Source organism: Papio anubis, chromosome 18 (assembly GCF_008728515.1).
Source record: "Papio anubis isolate 15944 chromosome 18, Panubis1.0, whole genome shotgun sequence".
In the NCBI taxonomy this organism is placed as follows: domain Eukaryota; kingdom Metazoa; phylum Chordata; class Mammalia; order Primates; family Cercopithecidae; genus Papio; species Papio anubis.
In genome coordinates this window covers 41630951-41652387 of record NC_044993.1, presented here as the reverse complement: position 1 = coordinate 41652387, position 21437 = coordinate 41630951, and the positions used below count along the sequence as shown (strand labels likewise).

Below are 21437 nucleotides of genomic sequence, written 5' to 3'. Positions count from 1 at the left end.
CAAACATGTTTTCATGACTCTTATTTGTAAGTTGAAAACCATAAACAACAAAAGTACCCATTAACTGGGGAATTATTTAAACAAAAAGAGAGAAATTATGATCTACCCATACTATAAAATGCAAATGTAAATTCAATGTAGATGTTTGGATTTTTTTTTTTTCAATAAGGTTTGTTTATATGTAGAACACAGGAAGAGTTCCAAGCAAGAGCCAAAAAAAGACCACTTGCAGATTAAAAACTCAGTATTGGCCGGGCGCAGTGGCTCACGCCTGTAATCCCAGGGCGCAGTGGCTCACGCCTGTAATCCCAGCACTTCCGGAGGCTGAGGAGGGTGGATCATCTGAGGTCAGGAGTTTGAGGCCAGCCAGGCCAACATCGTGAAACCCTGTTTCTACTAAAAATACAAAAATTAGCTTGGTGTGGTGGTGTGCATGCCTGTAATCCCAGCTACTTGGGAGGCTGAGTTGCGAGAATCACTTGAACCCGGGAGGCGGAGGTTGTAGTGAGCCAAGATCACGCCACTGCCACTCCGGCCTGGGAGACCGAGCACGACTCCGTCTCAAAAGGAAAAAAACAAAAACAAAAAAAAAGTATTTTTTTTTTTTTACTTATATAAAAAAGGAAGAAAGGAGGGAAAGCAGACAAAAAAGTATATACATTTATATCACATTGCTGATAGTGGTTGACATTGAAAAAGGAGTTGGAGTTGGCAAAGAAATAGGAAGAGAGGTTCTCATGGCTTTAATTCTTCTGTGAAACTTTTACAAACAATAAAATTGAATGCATACATAGTTAAAGATGATAAGGTATTATCTTTAAGAATGATTTACAAATACCAAAAATGATTAAATTAGGGTGTTGGGATTATGTGTCATTTTTCCACTTTTTTTTTTTTTCAAAATTGCCTTTAAGGTTATGTGTTTCTGTGGGAAGAAAATGCAATTTGAAAAGAGACTTGAGGAGAAAGATGGGAAGATGAAAATGCCGAACTTATAAGATTTCTTTTGAGGGTAGGGGAGAGGGGCTATGACATCTTTTCTCCACCCTTTTATATCCTGTGTTCTCCACAAGGCTGGCCACATGCCCTTGCCAGGGATATTGGAGCAAGGAGCGGGTGAGGGGAGGGCAAGAGATTGTACTATTTGTGATCACAAAAGACAGGGCAAGACCTATGAACTAGTGCTAATATCTCAAAGCCCCAACAGAAACAATATATTTATCTAAGATGTGGTTACCCAGGTGAACAAAAGTACCAAGGTTCTTTTTTCTTGGTGGAGATAACATAATTCAGTATGGTAACAATGCAACCAGTATGGACAGAAGCTCAGAGTTTAAAAATGGGAAAACAAATGCAGTTTGTTGATAGATAAAAATCTTAGAAAACATGTTGAAGAGAAGGAGAAATCGTAAACACAAAATGAACTTTTGGTGATTAAACGCTGAAGAGTCAGACTGACAGAGCGTTAAGATCTTGTCAATAAATAACAAATAGATGAGCGTGTGCATGCTTACCAGCGTGATTCTGTAGGGGCCCCTGAAAGCAAGGCTGTATTAAGTTAGAAAGCAACTTGGTCCTAAATTATAAAGTATTCCTATGTTGCTTTAGTATTTATTACAATAAAAACGGTTTGAAATATATTCTTTATGCATAAAATACCCTGCTAGAACCATTACTGCTAGGAAAAGAAAAAAACAACTCATATTAAATGGCTGTTTCTGCTATGGATGATATTTTAAATTGAAAAGTTCACTTTAAATTATTTTTACAGGGAAGACTGTTTTCAGCTATTTTTATATTGTATATAGTCTTCATGTAATCTACTAGCATACGTTTTGTTGACTGTTTAATGACTGGATATGTTCCACCAACTTTTGAAATAAAAACCAATGTTTTATACTTGTACATAGTTTTAAAGTCGATTAAAATTGGCCGGGTGCAGCAGCTCACATCTGTAATCCCAGCACTTTGAGAGGCTGAGGCAGGTGAATCACCTGAGGTCAGGGGTTCAAGACCAGCCTGGCCAACATGGTAAAAACTGTCTCTACTAAAAATATAAAAATTAGCCGGGCATGGTGGCAGGCACCTGTAATCTCAGCTACTTGGGAGGCTGAGGCAGAGAATCACTTGAACCCGGGAGATGGAGGTTGTAGTGAGCCCAGATAACGCTACTACAATCCAGCCTGGGCAAGAGAGTGAGACTCCATCTCAAAAAAATAAAAATAAAAAATAAAACAAACAAAATTTTCTTGTGACTGTTTTCTGTTAAAAAAAGAAAGCAATTTGGGGATGATTACATTAAACTATGATTGATTCAGGGGGTATACATTGAATTTCTTTCATTCTTAAATGTAAGGTTAACAGCCTAGGGCCTTCCTGTGGCTCCTGGTTACTCCTATAACCAAGGCCAGTATCCTTAATGTGACCTTTGAGAACCTGTCTGATCCGCCTTCCTCTGCAGCCTCACCTCATGCCACGCCCACATCGCACAAGACTCTCCAGTGACACTGGCCTCCTTCTTTCTCAGTTCCTGGACACTTCATGCTGTGTTCCTTGCCCCTCCAGGCAAGGCTGTCCCAGAGGCTGTTCCCCGAACATTCTTCTCCTACTCTTGCTTAGGAAATTCTTGTTCTCCCTTTAGGTGTCACTCAGCTTAAAAGCCACTCAGAACCTATCAAGTTGTCATGGTTCTCCTGTTCCTCAACACTCGCATATTTCTTCACAGCACCTTCTTTAAACAGCTTGTAATCACATCATGCACAAGTCTATTTGCTCATTGTCTTTGTCTCCCATGTGAGGTCCCTGATGGCAAAGATCACATCTGTTTGCTCACTGTTCTTCCCGTGTGGTGTAGCGCAGTGCCTGGCACATGTAGGTGCTCAATGATCCTTTCTGAATGAATAAATAATGAATGAATGGCTATGACGATGTGCCTCCCTGATGTGCCTCAGGCTGCTCTGACGGGTTTTGGTTGTGTAGGGACATAGTTATGCAACCTACACGAGAGGTCTATTTGGCAGGGTTAGGGATCATTGACCTGGTGGATACCAGCTCTCCCCCACCACCCCCATCAGGACTCACCTTGGCTTGGGGCGGAAGGGAATCATGGTTCTCAAGGCAGCATCATACTTCCCCCACGGTGGGACAGTTGCCCTCCCCGGAGCCTCCGGATTTCTCTCTTGCTGACTCCAGGGGCCATCTTGGAGAGTGTAGCTTTTCTTGGAAAAGAGAAACAAAAGAGCATCAGTTTCAAAACTCATAAATTCTGTCCTGAGGGAATGTTGGACCAGATGCCCATGGAGAGATGGATTTTTCTATATCCTGCTTCCTAAAGAAAGGCTTCCGCACTGGGAGTAAGCAGGGGGCCTAGAGTCAGAACAAGTAGGTCCCAGCACTCGCTCTGCCCACATTTGCTGAGTGAGTCTGGCCAAGTCAAAGAGGTATCTTTGGATTTTTATCTGACAGTAAACAATTTAGACAGGAATAAAGGGTGTCATAGTTAGTTATCCGCAGAATGAGGGACCAAGTCACTCTTTGAGGGTAAATCTACTAAAAAGAAACCAACAAGTAGAAAAGCAAATCCTAAAATATTATATGTTTCCCTTTTGACAACTAAAATAAAAGGACAGGTAATTTTTAGGACTTCATATAGAATACATAATATATTCTATATAAAATAATACTATTTTAAAAGCACAGCAAGGATTGACAGAAAGAGGCTCAGAATAGTGGTTACATCAGGTAGGAAGGGTTGGGGAATGAGATGGGGGAAGACCAATTGCTGCGTCTGATTGTCAAGGTCCAAGCTGATGTGTTGGTGATGGGTTTGCAGATGCTTATTATTATTATTATTATTTCAAGTAAATGCATAGATAAGTAGGTAATAGGTGACAGATAGATATATAGATACAATCTAATCTCTATACAATCTTATGCATAGAGATATGCATAAACCATGAAGGTGTGCCATGATGACGGATTATAATTGATCTAATTGTGGAAGCCTGAGGTCCATTTGAAAAAAATCAAGAGTAGCTGGGTGGGGTGGCTCATGCTTGTAATCCCAGTGCTTTGGGAGGCCAAGACAGGAGGATTGAGGCCAGAAATTCAAGACAAGTCTGGGCAACATAGGGAGACCCCCGCTTCTGTGAAAAATTTAAAAATTAGTTCAGTGTGGTGGTATGTGCCTATAGTCCCAGCTACTCAGGAGGCTGAGGTGGGAGGATCATTTGAACCCAGGAGGCTTCAGTGAGCTATGATTGTGCCACTGTACTCTAGCCTGGGTGACAAAGCAAGACCCTGAGTCAAAAAAAAAAAAAAAAAAAAGAGAGAGAGAACAAAAAAAGAAAAGAAAAAAATTTACAAATTCAAGGGTAAATAAGTATAGGAAGAAATTGTTTGACGTAATTTATGACTATGGAGAATAATCTGCCAACTCAGTTTCCTGGGGTGCTGATGATAAGAGATCTACTTACATAACTAAGTCCTGAAACCATGTCATCGCCTATGTCGATGCCAAGATTCACAAGGCCACCAGAAGAGTTGGGCACCCAGTATGTCCTCTTCCTAGTCATTTTCAGTTCCTGCCAATTCTTCGTTTCCCAGAATCAGAGAACATGAAAAGACAGCAGGAGTTAGAGGCAGCTTAGGTCCCGTCTTGAGCAGCCAGGAGAGGGGGCACTACCCTGCCGCGAGCATTTTGGGGTCATGCAAAGGTTTGGGTGCCTGCTGTTTTCTCTCCTTAGCATGTGCTTGATCCCTCTTTTTAAATATCTTCTCAGACCTCAGGCCCAAATCATTAGCGAAACTTTCTCTAACCACCCTCCCTAACCCACCCCTAACACCATACCCTTGATCCTGGGCAATCTCCTTTGGTCTATCAAAGCCCTGCTCGTAAAATCAGTCTTCTTGCTTTATCCCAGTCTGTAACTGTGTATTTGTTTGAATCATTATTTGTTCAGACTTCGTTTATGCACTACACAGAGAGCCTCATGAGCACAGGGATGTGTCTGCTTTCCTCGCTGTTGAATTTCTGGGGCCTGGAACGTGCTGGGAGGACAGCAGGTGCTCAACAAATGAAGAAGGAATGGATGCATACTTGAATGAAAGAAACATCATTTTGCCCTTCTTTCACTCTTGGTTTTCACAGATCCCAGAGGGAATCTGGGCACAAGTTAGGAAACTTAAATAATCAGGGTTTTTTTTTTTTTTTTTTTTTTGATGAGCCTTTCATATTTGTTTTCCTGAGTGTGTGACTCACTCCCTGCTTGACTCAGAACATTCATGTGCCTGGGGCAGGAGAGAAGGTAAGTAATTAGGAATATTCTGAAGAGATGGAAAGAGAAAGCGTGCAGCAGAGCCAGGGCCATGGGGGTACAGCCCGTGTCCCCCAGAGCCCCAGGCTTAGTTTAATGCTTTTCTGTTGCCATCTTGAAATTTTTAATACATTTGAACAAGAAGACCCACATTTTCATTTTCATTTACATTTTGCACTGGGACCCACAAATTATGTAGTTGGTCCTGGTGTTCAGATATAGCTTTTACCATTCAAATACTGAGGCTGGGCATGGTGGCATGCATCTGTAATTCCAGCACTTTGGGAGGCCAAGGCAGGAGGACTGCTTGAGCTCAGGAGTTTGAGACCAGCCTGGGAAACATGGTAAAACCCTGTCTCTACCAGAAACATAAAAAATTAGCTAGGTGTGGTGGTGCACACTTGTGGTCTCAGCTACTTGGGAGGCTGAGGCAGAAGAATAACTTGATCCTGGAAGGTGGAAGTTGCAATGAACTGACATTGTGCCACTGTACTCCAGCCTGGGCAAAAGAGCAAGACCCCATCTCAAAAAACAAAACAAAACAAAACAAACATTCAAATACAGGATTGTACTTCAAGCAAATAGACTGCAAGCTAACCCATTACTTTGTGAGAAGTTACTCTAGATTTCTTTGTCCCATTCCCTCCCATCCCACTTCCTTTTACCAAATCACAACCAGATCTGGTAGAGTCAGTTGCTGGAATTTTCTTGCAGACCATATAAGATAGACTTCCCAGCCAGGGCACTGGGCCATAGGCTTACTTGCCATGTAGTGGTAGAATGTGGACACTTCAGGGATGACAGAAAAGAGAAAAGAGAGAGAAGAAGGTGTATTAGATAAGAGAGAGTGACACACACTCTTTACAGCTCTGGGAAGAAGACTGGCTGCCATGAACCAGCCTAGAATATAGCTGCATTAAAGTAAAACTGGCATGATTCCCTAGAATGAGGCCCTGTGGATGGGGCCATGGTGTATTGCTGTATGATTTATTCACACACAAACATCCCCAGTAAAAGGAATAGAGCAGGGGGTGGAGACAGCAAATTTCAGAGTGCAAGTCTCATATCCTTGCAAAGGGCTTCCTCAGTGCTGTGCTGATAAATGTCTGTATCTGTAACAAACCTGTGGTTGCAATTGGTGATTAAGTATAGTTCCAATGCTACTTGCCATTTTGCTCTATGTTAACAAGAGGAAAGTGCAATACCAGAGATGTATGTTGGTTGAATCTTCACTCATTTGTCAATGACCTGAGTAACTTTGCTGAATAGTTTTCAAATGCTGAAAGAATATTCCCTTATTTTATTTTACTACTCACAATATAACGGCTACAGGTCCCACACACTTGTAAATTTAATCTACATTATTAACATTTCCTACATTTCTTTCTTAAGACTAGACAATCAACAAAACGATAAATCCAGCCCCGATATATAGCCTTTGCCTATTTCTGTGGTGTAAACACACCCACCATGGCTGATTTCATGATGTGATACCAACATAACTCCACCGAATGCAGAGCTGGGAAGAGATGCACAGCACGACATCACCATATAGTGTTTCTACCACAGATATATAATAGATGTAAGTAACCTCAGGAGTATAAATAACAGCAAAAGGTAGCAAAATAAGTAGGAAATGATACATTTTGAGTATTATCTTTGTTTTTGATATAATTTATTTAATTGTAAGTTTATATAACTTGATTTTTAATAATGTTTGTGTTTAGCAACTAGGCTCTCAAAGTTCATGAAAATTTGACCGCTGATTCTCATGAAGCAGTAAGAACAGGCGCCAGCAGACCACTGTGGCATCGATCTTGCAAGAGTGCTGCCTTTTCTTAAATCCTCGTCTTGCTGGGCACATCATTTTCCAATTCACTTCTAAGTGCTCTATGGGCTGTGGCTGGCTGTGCTGGTGGTAAGCTTTCTTGGCTTCCCTGTGGTATAGATGGGAAGAAGAAGTCGCTAAAAGTCTGGGTGAAGGACTTTCCAGAAGTGGCATACTGGACAACCCAGGCTGCAAACAACTGAGAGTCATGGAGAGATCTTGGAGGGGATTATGGTGCCAACGGAAGTGGGACAGGAGAGTCCTAGCAACTCAGAGAACACCCCCAGGTGAGTGAGCCAAAAAAGCTTTACTTGAAGGCCTACCCAAGATCCAGTTGGCTTGTAAAGACAGCAGGACAGGCAGTGACCAAGCAGACAAAAGACCTCCCCTGGGAAAGCCTAGGAGTAGACGTCACTATGCCCAGGTCCCTGATTCTTTCTCTGCCAGGTGACAACTCTGAGACAGAGCCTTTAGTGAGAATTACTTAATAAAATTATTTAAATTATTGGCTCAAACAAGATCTTAAACTGATAAGCCAAAACATTTATTTTTTCCTCATTAACCAGCAAGTGGGGGATCATGAGGAAGACCAGATTTGTAAAGACCAAGTAAAGAAATTAGATTTTCTCTCACCTCTCAGCTATAGTATGATTTGCCAACCTGGTTTATTCAAATACACCTGCAAAGAGAGGTAATGAAAGTTTCACAACTAGAGATGCAAAGAGATGCAACGAGGGTTACTCATCACATTCTGAAATTGCCATTTCTTTCCTCTATGGCTTATTTGTTTTCTGCATACCTCATTAAAATGTAAGCTCTTTGAAACCAGGGACCTTGTCTGTCTTGTTCACAGATGTGTCTTTGGATCTAGAAGAGTGCCCAGCACATAATGTGACTCTTTCCTATTCAAGATTCATCCAGGAAACTAACAACATGGAAAATGAAACCCAATGAAAATTAAGAAAATGCAAACATGTAATAGTTATGCTTGCAGAACATCAGTCGCTCGTCCCAAGCAAACGAGCTTGAGCTCAGCCACACATTAGCTTGGACCTCCTTCCAGTTCCATGAGGCCCATCTCCACTTCCTGGACTGACCGGGGAATTCCCTCCAGAACTTTCTTTGGCAGTTCCGGAAAAGTTCCCTGGCCTCCCAATTCTCTTTCTGGAAGAAAATGGAGCTGGAGTTTATTCACTCTAATTAGTGTAAGACCATCATTGTAGTAAGAATGGAAACCAGGACATGACTGGGAATAAAACAGAGAGGAAACAACAGATGCTTCCAGCCCTGTGTTTTCCCAATCCCCAGAGGCAAAGGTCAGGATGACAAATTTGATTTGGACGTGGGTTGCTTGCATATGGTGAAACAGACTTTGAACAGGAGGGGAGCCAATGGAGCAGGGTAACCTGTATCAAGGGCTTTCTGAAGGAGCTGATTTATTTCCTTATTCTTACGCAGCAGGGTCTAGTGTCCAAGACCAGAAGGCACATCAGTGGCTAAGGAAGTGTCCAGGGCAAGGAGCCAGAAGCACCTGCCAGATGGGCCCTAAAGAAGTTTAAGTGATTAGATCTTACTCCTCCTGTACCTCACCCTGTGCTATTTAACTTTCTCTGCTCTTAGGTTTATATCCTTCTGTTAGTTCCAATAGCTTCAGGAGGGCATCTTGTTGACTGAAGAATCCCCACATCTTAGTATCTGACCTTCTCCTCAATTTCAGAAGCTAGGATGATCCTCTCACCTTGATCTTTGCACAAGTCCTAATATCTGCCAAGAATATTCTCCTCCCACCTCCTTGCAGAGCTGGTTCATTCTTGACATTCAGGACTCTACTCAAATGCCACTTCCTCAGAGTAACCTTCCCAGATCCCCTCTCTCCACATCACCTTCTGCATATTCTCCTAATCTACTTCCTTTACTCATCACATTCTGAAATTGCCATTTCTTTCCTTGTTGGCTTATTTGTTTTCTGCATACCTCATTAGAATGTAAGCTCTTTGAAACCAGGGACCTTGTGTTCACAGATGTGTCCTGAGATCTAGAAGAGTGCCCAGCACATAGTACATGCGTAGCAAATATTCGATGGATAAATGAATGAAGTACATGCAGAGTCTGTCAAAAAAGGAGCTAGGAAAGTCGCACAGTCACAAAAGATTTCACATTTAAATTCTTGGTGTTCTCCCAAGTGGGCTGACACATCCCAATCTGGAGATATAGTGACAGGATTGAAAGAGGGTTTTCATCAAGCAGGCAGGTTAAACTTGGGCCTGTTCCCGCACCACACCACATCTTCTATAGAGCAGCATGAATTTGTATTTTAAAAACTAAATCCAGCCATTATTATGTGAACAGAACATTTATACAGTTTTGTTTATTGTGGTTGTTGGGGCACATGTATGTGTTAGGCCATTTATGCCTAGTGTTCCATTATGGGAATACTAAACATGTGAAAGTTATTTCTATCTTACTACTCAAAGTCATCACCAAGGTCTGATTGCAAAAATCCAAAAAAAATGGCAACCTCCGGCATAAGTGGGTTAAAAGTATTAAACATTAGTGTTTCAAAAATATACCATAAAGTTTGTAAGCTGGTTTTAGAAGTTCTTTGTTAAAACTCTGGAAGTCTGAATGAATGCAGCCCTTCCCCTCTTACCCTTGGAGAGACCCTTGATGAAAAGGTAAGCGCTTGCGAATCTGGGCCACATATATTTTATCTCTGTATCACCCCCAGAGTCTGTCACAGGGTGGGTACATTGTATATATCCAGAGAAGTGATCGAGACCCTCATTATATCTAGGATCTTCAGCTACTGGCTCAACCTCTCTCCAGGCCCTGGTGGCTTAGGCCCCAACCTAGGATAATCCTTGTCAACTGTTTTGCCTTAAATCTTCACGTCCAATCCATCAGCATATTCTCTTGAAGCTACAATCAAACATAGCTTGACAGTGCCTGCTCCTATTCTAAGTCATCACTTGTCGCCTGGACAGCTGCATCCACCTCCTGACTGGCCTCCCTGCTTTTGATCTTAAATCCTTATATTCCATTCTCCACATTGCAGCCAAAATGAACTTTTGAAAACATAAGCTAGATAATGTTATTCCTCAACTTAATCTCTCCCATGGCTTCCATCAGGTTTAGATTAAGACCCAAACTCTTTACCAGAGCCTACATAGCCCTCTATAATCGGACTCTGCCCACCTTATTGCAACTGGAACCACTAGGTCCCAAGCTCAGACATTCCAAGAACAGGTTCCTCAAACACCATAAATTCATTCTAGCCACAGGGTCTTTGCAAGTGCTGCTTTTTAACTGTGCCCTTGACCCCTACCCCCTAATCTTTGCATTGATCTATGCTTTCTCATAGTGCAGGCCTCAGTTCAAATGTCATCTTTTCAGAGGCCTCCTCTGACCATCTAAAAGGCTTATTACTATCCAGAAATATTTTCCTTATTTCTTTCCTTGCTTATTGTTTGTTTTTCCCACTAGAATGTCAGCTTCCTGAAAGCAGAAATCTGGTTTGTCTTATTCCCTGATCTATACCCCATTACCTAGAATAGTGTCCAGCATATCATAGGTGTTCAAAAAACATTTTCAGTGAATGTTTATTGAAATGAACGTTAAGCAATGTGAAAATGATGTTCAGTGAATGAATGAAAGAAGGTGGGATCCTGTCAGACAAAGAGCTTTAGGTAGGAGCTTCCAAGTTTGTGTATGCGTGTCTCTCCCACAGCACCTAGCAACCTGCTTTCTCTTTCCCTTATCTGTTGCACACATGTAAACACACAGTTCTGTCTGCCCTACCTCATACTCAGATTTCTATGGGTCTGTTCCCCTGGCTGAGAGATGCTTGAGAGTAGGACCTTGTTTTGGGACCTGTCTACCCCTCGGCAGTTAGCTCAGGGCCTGGCACCGAGAAGTCCCTCAACAAATAACTCTTGATATGAATGGACTTTCAGTTCCTTCTGGAATTCTGAAAGCACTGCTGGACTTCTTATTTCTTATTGGAGAAAATATTCCATCTGCAACCTAAGGCCAAACCCAAGTCAAATTTCAACATGCAGAAATGGTCAAATCCAAAACAATTCAAGCAAAAAAAAAAAAAACAAACCCATAAAATTATTGGATTAGAATCCATTAAAAACTAGGCCAGGCGCCGTGGCTCACGCCTGTAATCCCAGCACTTTGGGAGGCCGAGGCGGGTGGATCACAAGTTCAGGAGATTGAGACCATCCTGGCTAACATGGTGAAACCCCCATTTCTACCAAAAATACAAAAAATTATCTGGGCGTGGTGGCAGGTGCGTGTAGTCCCAGCTACTCGGGAGGCTGAGGCAGGAGAACAGCGTGAACCCAGGAGGCGGAGCTTGCAGTGAGCCGAGATCACGCCACTGCACTCCAGCCTGGGCGACACAGTGAGACTATGTCACACACACACACACACACACACACACACACACACCCCTCTAGAAGAAAATCTAGGTAATACCATTCAGGACATAGGCACGGGCAACCATGTCACGATGAAAACCACAAAAGCAATTGCAACAAAAGCAAAAATTGACAAATGGGATCTAATTAAACTAAAGAGCTTCTGCACAGCAAAAGAAACTACTAGCAGAGTGAACAGACAACCTACAGACAACCTACAGAATGGAAGAAAAATTTTGCAATCTATCCATCTGACAAAGGTCTAATATCCAGAGTCTACAAGGAACTTAAACAAATTTACAAGAAAAAAAAAACAAACAACCCCATTGGGCAAAGGACATGAACAGACACTTCTCAAAAGAAGATATTCATGTGGCCAAAAAACATGAAAAAAAGCTCAACAGCACTGATCATTAGAGAAATGCAAGTCAAAACCACAGTGAGATGCCATCTCACACCAGTCAGAATGGCAATTATTAAAAAGTCAAGAAACAACAGATGCTGGCAAAATTGCAGAGAAAAAGGAATGCTTTTACACTGTTAGTGACAATGTAAATTAGTTCAACCATTGTGGAAGACAGTATGGCAATTCCTCAAAGATCTAGAAGCAGAAGTACCATTTGACCCAGCAATCCCATTACTGGGTATATACCCAAAGGAATATAAATCACTTTATTTTAAAGATACATGCACACGTAAGTTCACTACAGCACTATTCACAATAGTGAAGACATGGAATCAACCTAAATGCCCATCAACAATAGACTGGATAAAGAAAACATGGTACATACACACCATGGAATACTATGCAGCCATGAAAAGGAATGAGATTATGTCCTTTGCAGGGACATGGATGGAGCTGGAAGCTGTTACCCTCAGCAAACTAACACAGGATCAGAAACCCAAACACTGTATGTTCTTACTTAGAAGTGGAAGCCGAAGGATGAGAACACATGGTCACACGGTGGGGGAACAACATAATGGAGTCTGATTGGGGCAGGGGTAGGGGAAGACAGAGCATTGGGAAGAATAGCTAACGGATGTTGGGCTTAATACTTAGGTTATGGATTGATCTGTGCAGCACACCACCATGGCACATGTTTGCCTATGTAACAAACCTGCACATCTGCACATGTACCCCAGAACTTAAAATATTAGGTTGGTGCAAAAGTAATTTCAGTTTCTTGCCATTACTTTTGCACCAGCCTAATAAAAGTTGAAGGAAAAATAAATAAATAAATGTAAAATTATCTCCTTACGCAGTACTTACTAATTACAAAGAGAAAAATAGTAACTTACAGTGAACAAATCTGGCAGATACTACCTTCACCAAGTAGTCAAGATTCAAACCATCATTAATAAGACATTTCACCGTCATATATCACACGGCCACAACATCACTTTTTTTTGTTTTTTGAGACAGAGTTTCGCTCTTGATGCCCAAGCCAGAGAGCACTCGGCTCACTGCAACCTCTGCCTCCTGGGTTCAAGCAATTCTCCTGCCTCAGCCTCCCAAGTAGCTGGGATTACAGGCACGCACCACCACGCCCAGCTAATTTTTTGTATTTTTAGTAGAAATGGGATTTCACCATGTTAGCCAGGCTGGTCTCAAACTCCTGACCTCAGATGATCTGCCCACCTTGGCCTCCCAAAGTACTGGGATTACAGGCTTGAGCCACTGCATCCGGTGCACAACATCTCTTTCATGGTATTTGGTCCCAAAATGCATACCATTGATCTAATCATGAGAAACAGTAGATAAATTCGAATTGAATGAACTTCTACAAAATAACTGACTGGTATCCTTTAAAAGTATCAAGGTTTTGCCACTGCTCAATGAAATAAAAGAGGACACAAATGGAAGAACATTCCATGCTCATGGATAGGAAGAATCAATATCGTGAAAATGGCCATACTGCCCAAGGTAATTTATAGATTCAGTGCCATCCCCATCAAGCTACCAATGGCTTTCTTCATAGAATTGGAAAAACGTACTTTAAAGTTCATATGGAACCAAAAAAGAGCCTGCATTGCCAAGACAATCCTAAGCCAAAAGAACAAAGCTGGAGGCATCACACTACCTGACTTCAAACTATACTACAAGGCTACAGTAACCAAAACAGCATGGTATGGTTACCAAAACAGAGATAAAGACCAATGGAACAGAACAGAGCCCTCAGAAATAACACCACACATCTACAAGCATCTGATCTCTGACAAACGTGACAGAAACAAGAAATGGGGAAAGGACTCCCTATTTAATAAATGGTGCTGGGAAAACTGGCTAGCCATATGTAGAAAACTAAAACTGGATCCCTCCCTTACACCTTATACAAACATTAATTCAAGATGGATTAAAGACTGAAATGTTAGACCTAAAACCATAAAAACCCTAGAAGAAAACCTAGGCAATACCAGTCAGTACATAGGCATGGGCAAGGACTTCATTACTAAAACACCAAAAGCAATGGCAACAAAAGCCAAAATTGACAAATGGGATCTAATTAAACTAAAGAGCACAGCAAAAGAAACTACCATCAGAGTGAACAGGCAACCTACAAAATGGGAGAAAATTTTTGCAATCTACCCATCTGACAAAGTGCTAATATCCAGAATCTACAAAGAACTTAAACAAATTTATAAGAAAAAATCAAACAATCCCATAAAAAAGTGGGCAAAAGACATGAAAAGACACTTTTCAAAAGAAGATATTTATACAGCCAATAGACACACGAAAAACTGCTCATTATCACTGGCCATCAGAGAAAAGCAAATCAAAACCACAATGAGATACCATCTCACACCAGTGAGAATGGCAATCATTAAAAAGTCAGGAAACAACAGGTGCTGGAGAGGCTGTGGAGAAATAGGAACACTTTTACACTGTTGGTGGGACTGTAAACCAGTTCAACCATTGTGGAAGACAGTGTGGTGATTCTTCAAGTGACTAGAACTAGAAATACCATTTGACCCAGCCATCCCACTACTGGGTATATACCCAAAGGATTATAAATCATGCTGCTATAAAGACACAAGCACACATATGTTTATTGTGGCACTATTCACAATAGCAAAGACTTGGAACCAACCCAAATGTCCATAAATGACAGACTGGATTAAGAAAATGTGGCACATATACACCATGGAATACTATGCAGCCATAAAAAAGGATGAGCTCATGTCCTTTGTAGGGACATGGATGAAGCTGGAAACCATCATTCTGAGCAAACTATCGCAAGGACAAAAAAACAAACATCGCATGTTCTCACTCACAGGTGGGAAATGAACAATGAGAACACTTGGACACAGGGTGGGGGGAGGGGGGAGGGATAGCATTAGGAGATATACCTAATGTAAATGACCAGTTAATGGGTGCTGCACATGTATACATATGTAACAAACCTGCATGTTGTGCACATGCACCCTAGAACTTAAAGTATAATAAAAATAAAATAAAATAAAAAACAGAAAAAAATACAATAAAAGTATCAAGGTTTTAAAGAAAAAAAAAATTGAGGAATTGCCACAGATTAGAGAACACCCAGGAGATTTTACAACAAAATAAAGAGTGGGATCCTGAATATTGGATCCTGGACCAGATCCAGTGAAGTACATTAGTGGGAAAACTGGCAAAATTTGGTTAAGATCTACCGGTTAAAAGATAGTAATGTTAATTTTCTGGTTTTGATAATTGAACTATGATTATGTAAGATGATAACAGACGAAACTGGGTGAAAGGTATATAGGAACTCTTTGCTGTAGTTTTGTACATCTAAAATCAATTCGGGCCGGGCACGTTGGCTCACGCCTGTAATTCCAGCACTTTGGGAGGCCGAGGTGGACGGATCACTCGAGGTCAGGAATTAGAGACCAGCCTGGCCAACATGGTGAAATCCCCTCCCTACTAAAAACACAACAATTAGCTGGGTGTGTTGGCCGGCCTCTGTAATCCCAGCTACTCAGGAGGCTGAGGCAGAGAAACGCTTGAACCCGGGAGGCGGAGGCTGCAAGGCGCGGATATCGCGCCATTGCACTCAAGCCTCGGCGACAGAGCGAGAATCTGTCTCAAAATAAATAAATAAATAAATAAATAAATAAATAACTCAAATCAAAAGTTAAAAACTCTTCAAGTATATATAAAAAAATTGAAAAAAGTTAAACACACTTCAAGTATACACAATTCAAATAAGATCATCCTTCCAAATATACTCTGTAAGTGAGGCGAAGGTCGCCGCACGCTTGAGTGCACCTCTTTTCGTAGAGGTACCACCCGCAAATCTTATCGGGAGGCTCTGCAAGAGAGCAGCGCGAAGCGATGGCTTCTGGGCCCGGGGGCGGACCGTACCGCGTAGCCGGAAGCGGGGGCGCGGAGGCGGGTCTGAGGTTTGGTCGCTGCGGAGCAGGTCGCGGGCAGCTGTCTGTCTTGCTCCTTTTGACAGCCCCTAGTGCGAACGGCTGCCACCATGTCATCAGTGAGCCCCATCCAGATCCCCAGCCGCCTCCCGCTGCTGCTCACCCACGAGGGCGTCCTGCTGCCCGGCTCCACCATGCGCACCAGCGTGGACTCGGCCCGCAACCTGCAGCTCGTGCGGAACCGCCTGCTGAAGGGCACGTCGCTGCAGAGCACCATCCTGGGCGTCATCCCCAACACGCCTGACCCCGCCAGCGACGCGCAGGACCTGCCGCCGCTGCACAGGTAGGCCTGGCTGCCCCCGCGGCGGCGGCGGGCGGCGCGGCCTCCTCCGGGGACCCGGGCCCAGGCCACGGCCTGTCTTGAGCGCGAGTCTCGGTTCGGGGCGGCCTTCGCGGCTCGGTTCCGCCTCTCTGGTGCTATCAAATGCAAACTGGGGATGACAGATACCTGCCCCATGACCATGAATGAGATCGTTCATGAAGTAGTGCCTGATACCTGGTGAAACTACTCGGTTCCCTGCCGCTCTGAATGATTTAATTTGAATCCTCTTTCCGCCCCGCAATTCCTCGCCCTCGGTCTTCAGCCTCCTAGGCCAATGCTTTTAACTCTTCAGGCCCTTTCTCCCCGGTGATCTCTGCCTTCACTTTCCGCCTTTCTCCCCACTGCCGTTTCCTCCTATCCGCCTCCCCTTTTCTGTCACCCATTATTTTTATCCGCTGAGACATTCTCTGCTCCGTAAGTTTTAACTTTTTCTTGTTTCATTCCTAAACTGCACTATTCGTGGGTGCCTTCTATACTCCTTGTCACCCTTTTCCTTCTCCCCCTAATACTTCTGTTTCCTTTTGTAAAGGGCCTTTCGTGCTCACCTTTTCGCTGGTTCCCCCTTTCTGGAACTTTCCTAGCTTCTCACCTCTGCTCCTTCACTCATAACATTTCTTAGGCCCCAGGCTTACTACTGTATTGCCCCGTACCGTCGCCTTATTGGTGTGACTTTGGGTGAGAGCCTTAACCTCTGTGTCTTTTAGCCTGTAGTTTGGAAACTGACAGCATCCATCTTCTAGGCATGTTATGAAGAATAAATTGAATGATGTGTATATTCCGCTTTGCACCATGCTTGATGGATGACTGTGCTGTCCAGTACTGTGTAGTGCATGTGGCTTGTCAAATTGAGTTGCTAGATTTGCCATTTGTCCTGGTTTGCTGGGATTGTTTTAGCATTGAAAGTCAGCCCCTCCGTCCCAGGGAAACCAAGAGGTTGGTCACCCTAAATGTGCTGTAAGTGTACAGTACACACCAAATTTTGAAAAATCTTTTTGATTAATACATTTTATATAGATTAAATGTTGGAATGGTAATGTTTTGAGTACTTGGGGTTAATAAAATGTTAAGATTTCTGCTGTTTTTCCTTTATAATGTGGCCACTAAAATTTTATATGTGGTCCACATTATATTTTTATTGGACAATGCTGGTATGTAGTATACTCTCAACAAGTATCTTCAAACTCACCTCCCAAGCACCCGCCTTCTATTCCTAACTCTACTGGAGGTGTTGTGTTTTCAGTTTAGAGCTTCTCTTTTCCTGGCAGTTACCACTCATTTTTAAATTAGGGGTTCTTGACTCTGAGTGGATTTCCAGAGGGTTAGACATGCCTCATTTTCCCTCAAAATCTTGTGACTATGTACATTTTTTTTTTTAGGCAAATCCTTTGCTTTCTTCAGTTCTCAAAGGAGATGGGTACCTCCCCCGCACCCCCATTAAAAGAAAGCAAAACAAAGCAACAAAGACCAACAAACCTTCCACAACAGCCCAGTATTCATTTATATTGTAAAAGCCTTGATTTTCTCAAGCATGGAAAATATTTTGGCTCCCATCTGACCTGCTTTGGTTATTGCCTGAGTGGAACTGGTCACATTCCAAGTTTCAGTACTCTTTGATAAATTGTATTGGATTCCAGTTTCCCAACATGTGACCCTGCTCCTTCTGCTTACTTTTCCCAAATTTTTTTGCCTTCTGTGCCCAGGCACGTAGTTCCCTGTCTAGGCAAGCGTGGTCATGATTAGACTGCGTTTTCTTTCTACTGTACATATGTATTGATTAACCATGGGCACACTGTGAACTTGAAAAGTCGATTTAGTCACATTTTAAATTTCACTATTTGTTGGTATTATTCTGGCAAGATTTTGGAGGATTTTTATTATTTATTCATTTATTTATTTTTTGAGACAGAGTCTCATTCTGTCTCCTCGGCCGAAGTGCAATGGCGTGATCATAGCCCACTGCAACCTTGAACTCCTGGGCTGAAGTGATCCTCCTGCCTCAGCTTCTGGAGTGGCTGGGACTACAGGTGTGCACCACTACACCCAGCTAAATTTTAAATTTTTTGTAGCGATGGGGTCTCACTATGTTCCCTAGGCTGGTCTTGAACTCCTGGACTCCAGCTATCCCCTGCTTTGGCCTCTGGAGTAGCTGGGCACTGTAGGCAAGTGCCACCATACCCTTCAGGTTTTTAATTTATTTTATGAAAATCCCTCCAAAACAACAATCTTCAGTTCTCCTGCTTGAAAGTAATCACTAATAATCAGATACTGTGTGATCTGATCCTCGATATTCATATTATTGCCTTTAACTGAGTAGCAATGTTAAAATTTAATCATTTAAATTAGAAAACATACATTGAAAAGTATTCATAGAAGTCCGGCATTGTAAGAACTCATCAGACCATCTAGTTATCCTAGAAGTATTGTTTGCTACTTAAAAAGCCTATGTGGAAAGATTGTACCATATTCCTTGATAATAGTTTCCAATGTCTTTTTTTCCTCTAATATGGCCTTTAAAACACTCTACTTAAAAAAAAAAAAAAAGAAAAAAGAAAAAAAAAGGCTTTAATAATACCAGTACTGAGTTATCCATAGCATTAGTCTGTTTCCATGCACAGATCTGTCCTTCCCCAGTTACCTGCTTTTCCGTATGGTAGCCCAGAGGCGAGATGAGGGGCTCTGTTCCTGTCTCTTGTTTCCTTTACACCATCCAGGTGACACTGGCCACAACCTTCAAGGAACAGCAGAAGTGATTTGCCCCCAGCGTTCTTTGCTACACAGAGTGGCAGGGTTAGATGATTTAAAATTTAATCATTTAAATTAGAAAGCATAAATTGAAAAGTCTTCATAGAATTCCGGCATTGTAAGAACTCATCAGACCATCTAGTTATCCTAGAAGTATTGTTTGCTACTTAAAAAGCCTATGTGGAAAGATTGTACCATATTCCTTGGTAATAATTTCCAATGTCTTTTTTTCTCTAATATGGCCTTTAAAACACTCTACTTTAAAAAAAAAAAAAAGGCTTTAATAATACCAATACTGAGTTATCCATAGCATTAGTCTGTTTCCATGCACAGATCTGTCCTTCCCCAGTTACCTGCTTTTCCGTGTGGTAGCCCAGAGGCGAGAAGAGGGGCTCTGTTCCTGTCTCTTGTTTCCTTTACACCATCCAGGTGACACTGGATGCAGCCTTCAAGGAGCAGCAGAAGTAATTTGCTCCCAGCGTTCTTTGCCACACAGAGTGGCAGGGTTAGATGTTGACTCACCTCTGCCGCTTCCTTGGTGGTTTTAAGTAGCACAGTCCCTTTCTGCACATTAGTGTGCAGGCATGTTACCTGTAGGAGCCTTTTTAAAGGAGGAGCTTTGAACTTGTCCTGCAGTATAGAACTTGGCTGGCATGCTGACCTAGGGCACCCTGCGTTTTTCTGCTTAGTTTAACTGCATTTTTAGTGCCTCCTGAGTGACCCATTGTTTTCTTAGTGAAAAGGGTCATAATTTAGCACTGCCTATACAATATCCTTCCAAGCATTTCAAGGTGGTCATCCAGCCTTCTTCCAAATTTACACTCTTCAGGGTACATGGCTTCATTTCCTCATAGTGCCGACTTCTCAGTCCTCCTCTTTGTTGGCTGGCTTCTTATCAGTAAGAACCCAGCTAAGTTTCATTGGCATTTATCTAACAAGCTATTAATGCCTTATTTATAACAGGTGCACACTTTCATAAGTTGGATCAGTTCTTCATCCATACATTATACCTATTTGTATTCTTAGAATTCTTAGACATTCAAGAAATATTACCTGGTAATGGTAAAATTTTAAAATTTAATCTATTATATTAGATTTTCCTAAATCTTCATTGACTCTTCTTAAGGAAGATATATGATACACTAGTGGTATTTCTTGAATTTAGAAATGAAGTTTTAAGAAAGAGTGAGAGGCTGGCTACAGTGGCTCATGCCTGTAATCTCAGCACTGTGGAAGGTCGAGGCAGGAAGATCACTTGAGGCCGGGAGTTCAAGACAGCCCGGCAACATAGGAAGACCCTGTCTCTACCAAAAAAAAAAAAAGAAAAAATTAGCCAGGCATGGTGGCACATGCCTGTAATCCTAGCTGTTTGGGGATGCTGAGGTGGGAGGATTGTCTGAGCTGGAGAGGTCTAGGCTGCAGTGAGCCGTGATTGTGCCACTACACTCCAGCCTGGGTGACAGAATGAGACCCTGTTTCAAAAAGCAAAAAATGAAGTACAGATGTAGTCTCCCTGTGTTGACCAGACTGGTGTCAAACTTGTGGGCTCAAGTGATCCTCCTGCCTCAGTCTCCCAAAGTGTTAGGATTACAGGCATGAGCTACCATGCCTGGTCTATGTTTATAATTCTTGTAGGTACAAGTGGAACCTATTGTCCATTGTGATGGGAAAAAAGTAAAATTTGTCTTAAAATATAATTAAGGAACTCTTAATTTATTAAATTTATCTTTTAAATTTTAAATTTAAATTGATTTCTTAAATTTATTTCTATTAAATTTTCTTGTAACCATGTATAACTAAGTTGTTCTACTTTTATTTTTTTGAGACAGGGTCTCATTCTGTTACCCATGCTGGTGCAGTGGTGCCATCTCGGCTCACTGCAACCTCTGCCTACCAGGTTCAAGTGATCCTCCAACCTCAGCCTCCTGAGTGTCTGGGACTACAGGCATGTGCCACCATGTCCAGCTATTTTTTTTTTGGTAGAAATGGGGTTTTGCCATGTTGCTCAAGCTGGTTTTGAACTCCTGAGCCCAAGCAATCCACTTGCCTTGGCCTCCCAAAGTGCTGGGATTATAGGCATGAGCCACCAGGACATGTTCTACCTTTTTGAATCTCATTTACTCACTTGTAATAAGGAAATAATACTACCTTCTTCATGGGGTGAAAGGAGGTATAAAATGAAGTATACATATGAAAGCCTTTTGAAACTGCAAAGCATTCTAAACCTATATCCAAATGGGTAGTTTTAAATGTAGATTTTCACAAAAGGGGATTAAAGAGAGTAGTGGGGAGGCCCCATATTATTCCAACATGGGCTGAACTGAGCTAGCATCATTGCCGGAAGGTCTTGGAAGATTAAAGATTCCAAGAAAAATGAAGGGCTTTGAGTAAAA

General features: G+C 42.1%; 2 protein-coding genes across 6 annotated transcripts in view; one reads left to right on the top strand and one right to left on the bottom strand.

Annotated features, from left to right (window-relative positions):
- Window positions 1–4734, bottom strand: part of ABCC11 (ATP binding cassette subfamily C member 11) — a 66791-nt gene extending 62057 nt beyond the window's left edge. Inside the window, exons 1-2 of the mRNA XM_021931930.2 lie at window positions 4476–4734; window positions 3082–3218 (exon numbers count right to left, since the gene is read on the bottom strand). Coding sequence (XP_021787622.2) covers window positions 3082–3218; window positions 4476–4574 — 236 coding nt within the window. The 5' untranslated portion in view covers window positions 4575–4734. The remainder of the gene's footprint in view (window positions 1–3081; window positions 3219–4475) is intronic.
- Window positions 4735–15813: 11079 nt separating this feature from the next.
- LONP2 (lon peptidase 2, peroxisomal) overlaps window positions 15814–21437 on the top strand; it is a 118818-nt gene continuing 113194 nt past the window's right edge. For all 5 annotated transcript variants that reach the window (XM_021931932.2, XM_021931931.2, XM_017953332.3 and 2 more), the window contains exon 1: window positions 15814–16263. In XM_021931932.2, the coding sequence (XP_021787624.2) occupies window positions 16031–16263 (233 nt within the window). In that variant the 5' untranslated portion in view covers window positions 15814–16030. The remainder of the gene's footprint in view (window positions 16264–21437) is intronic.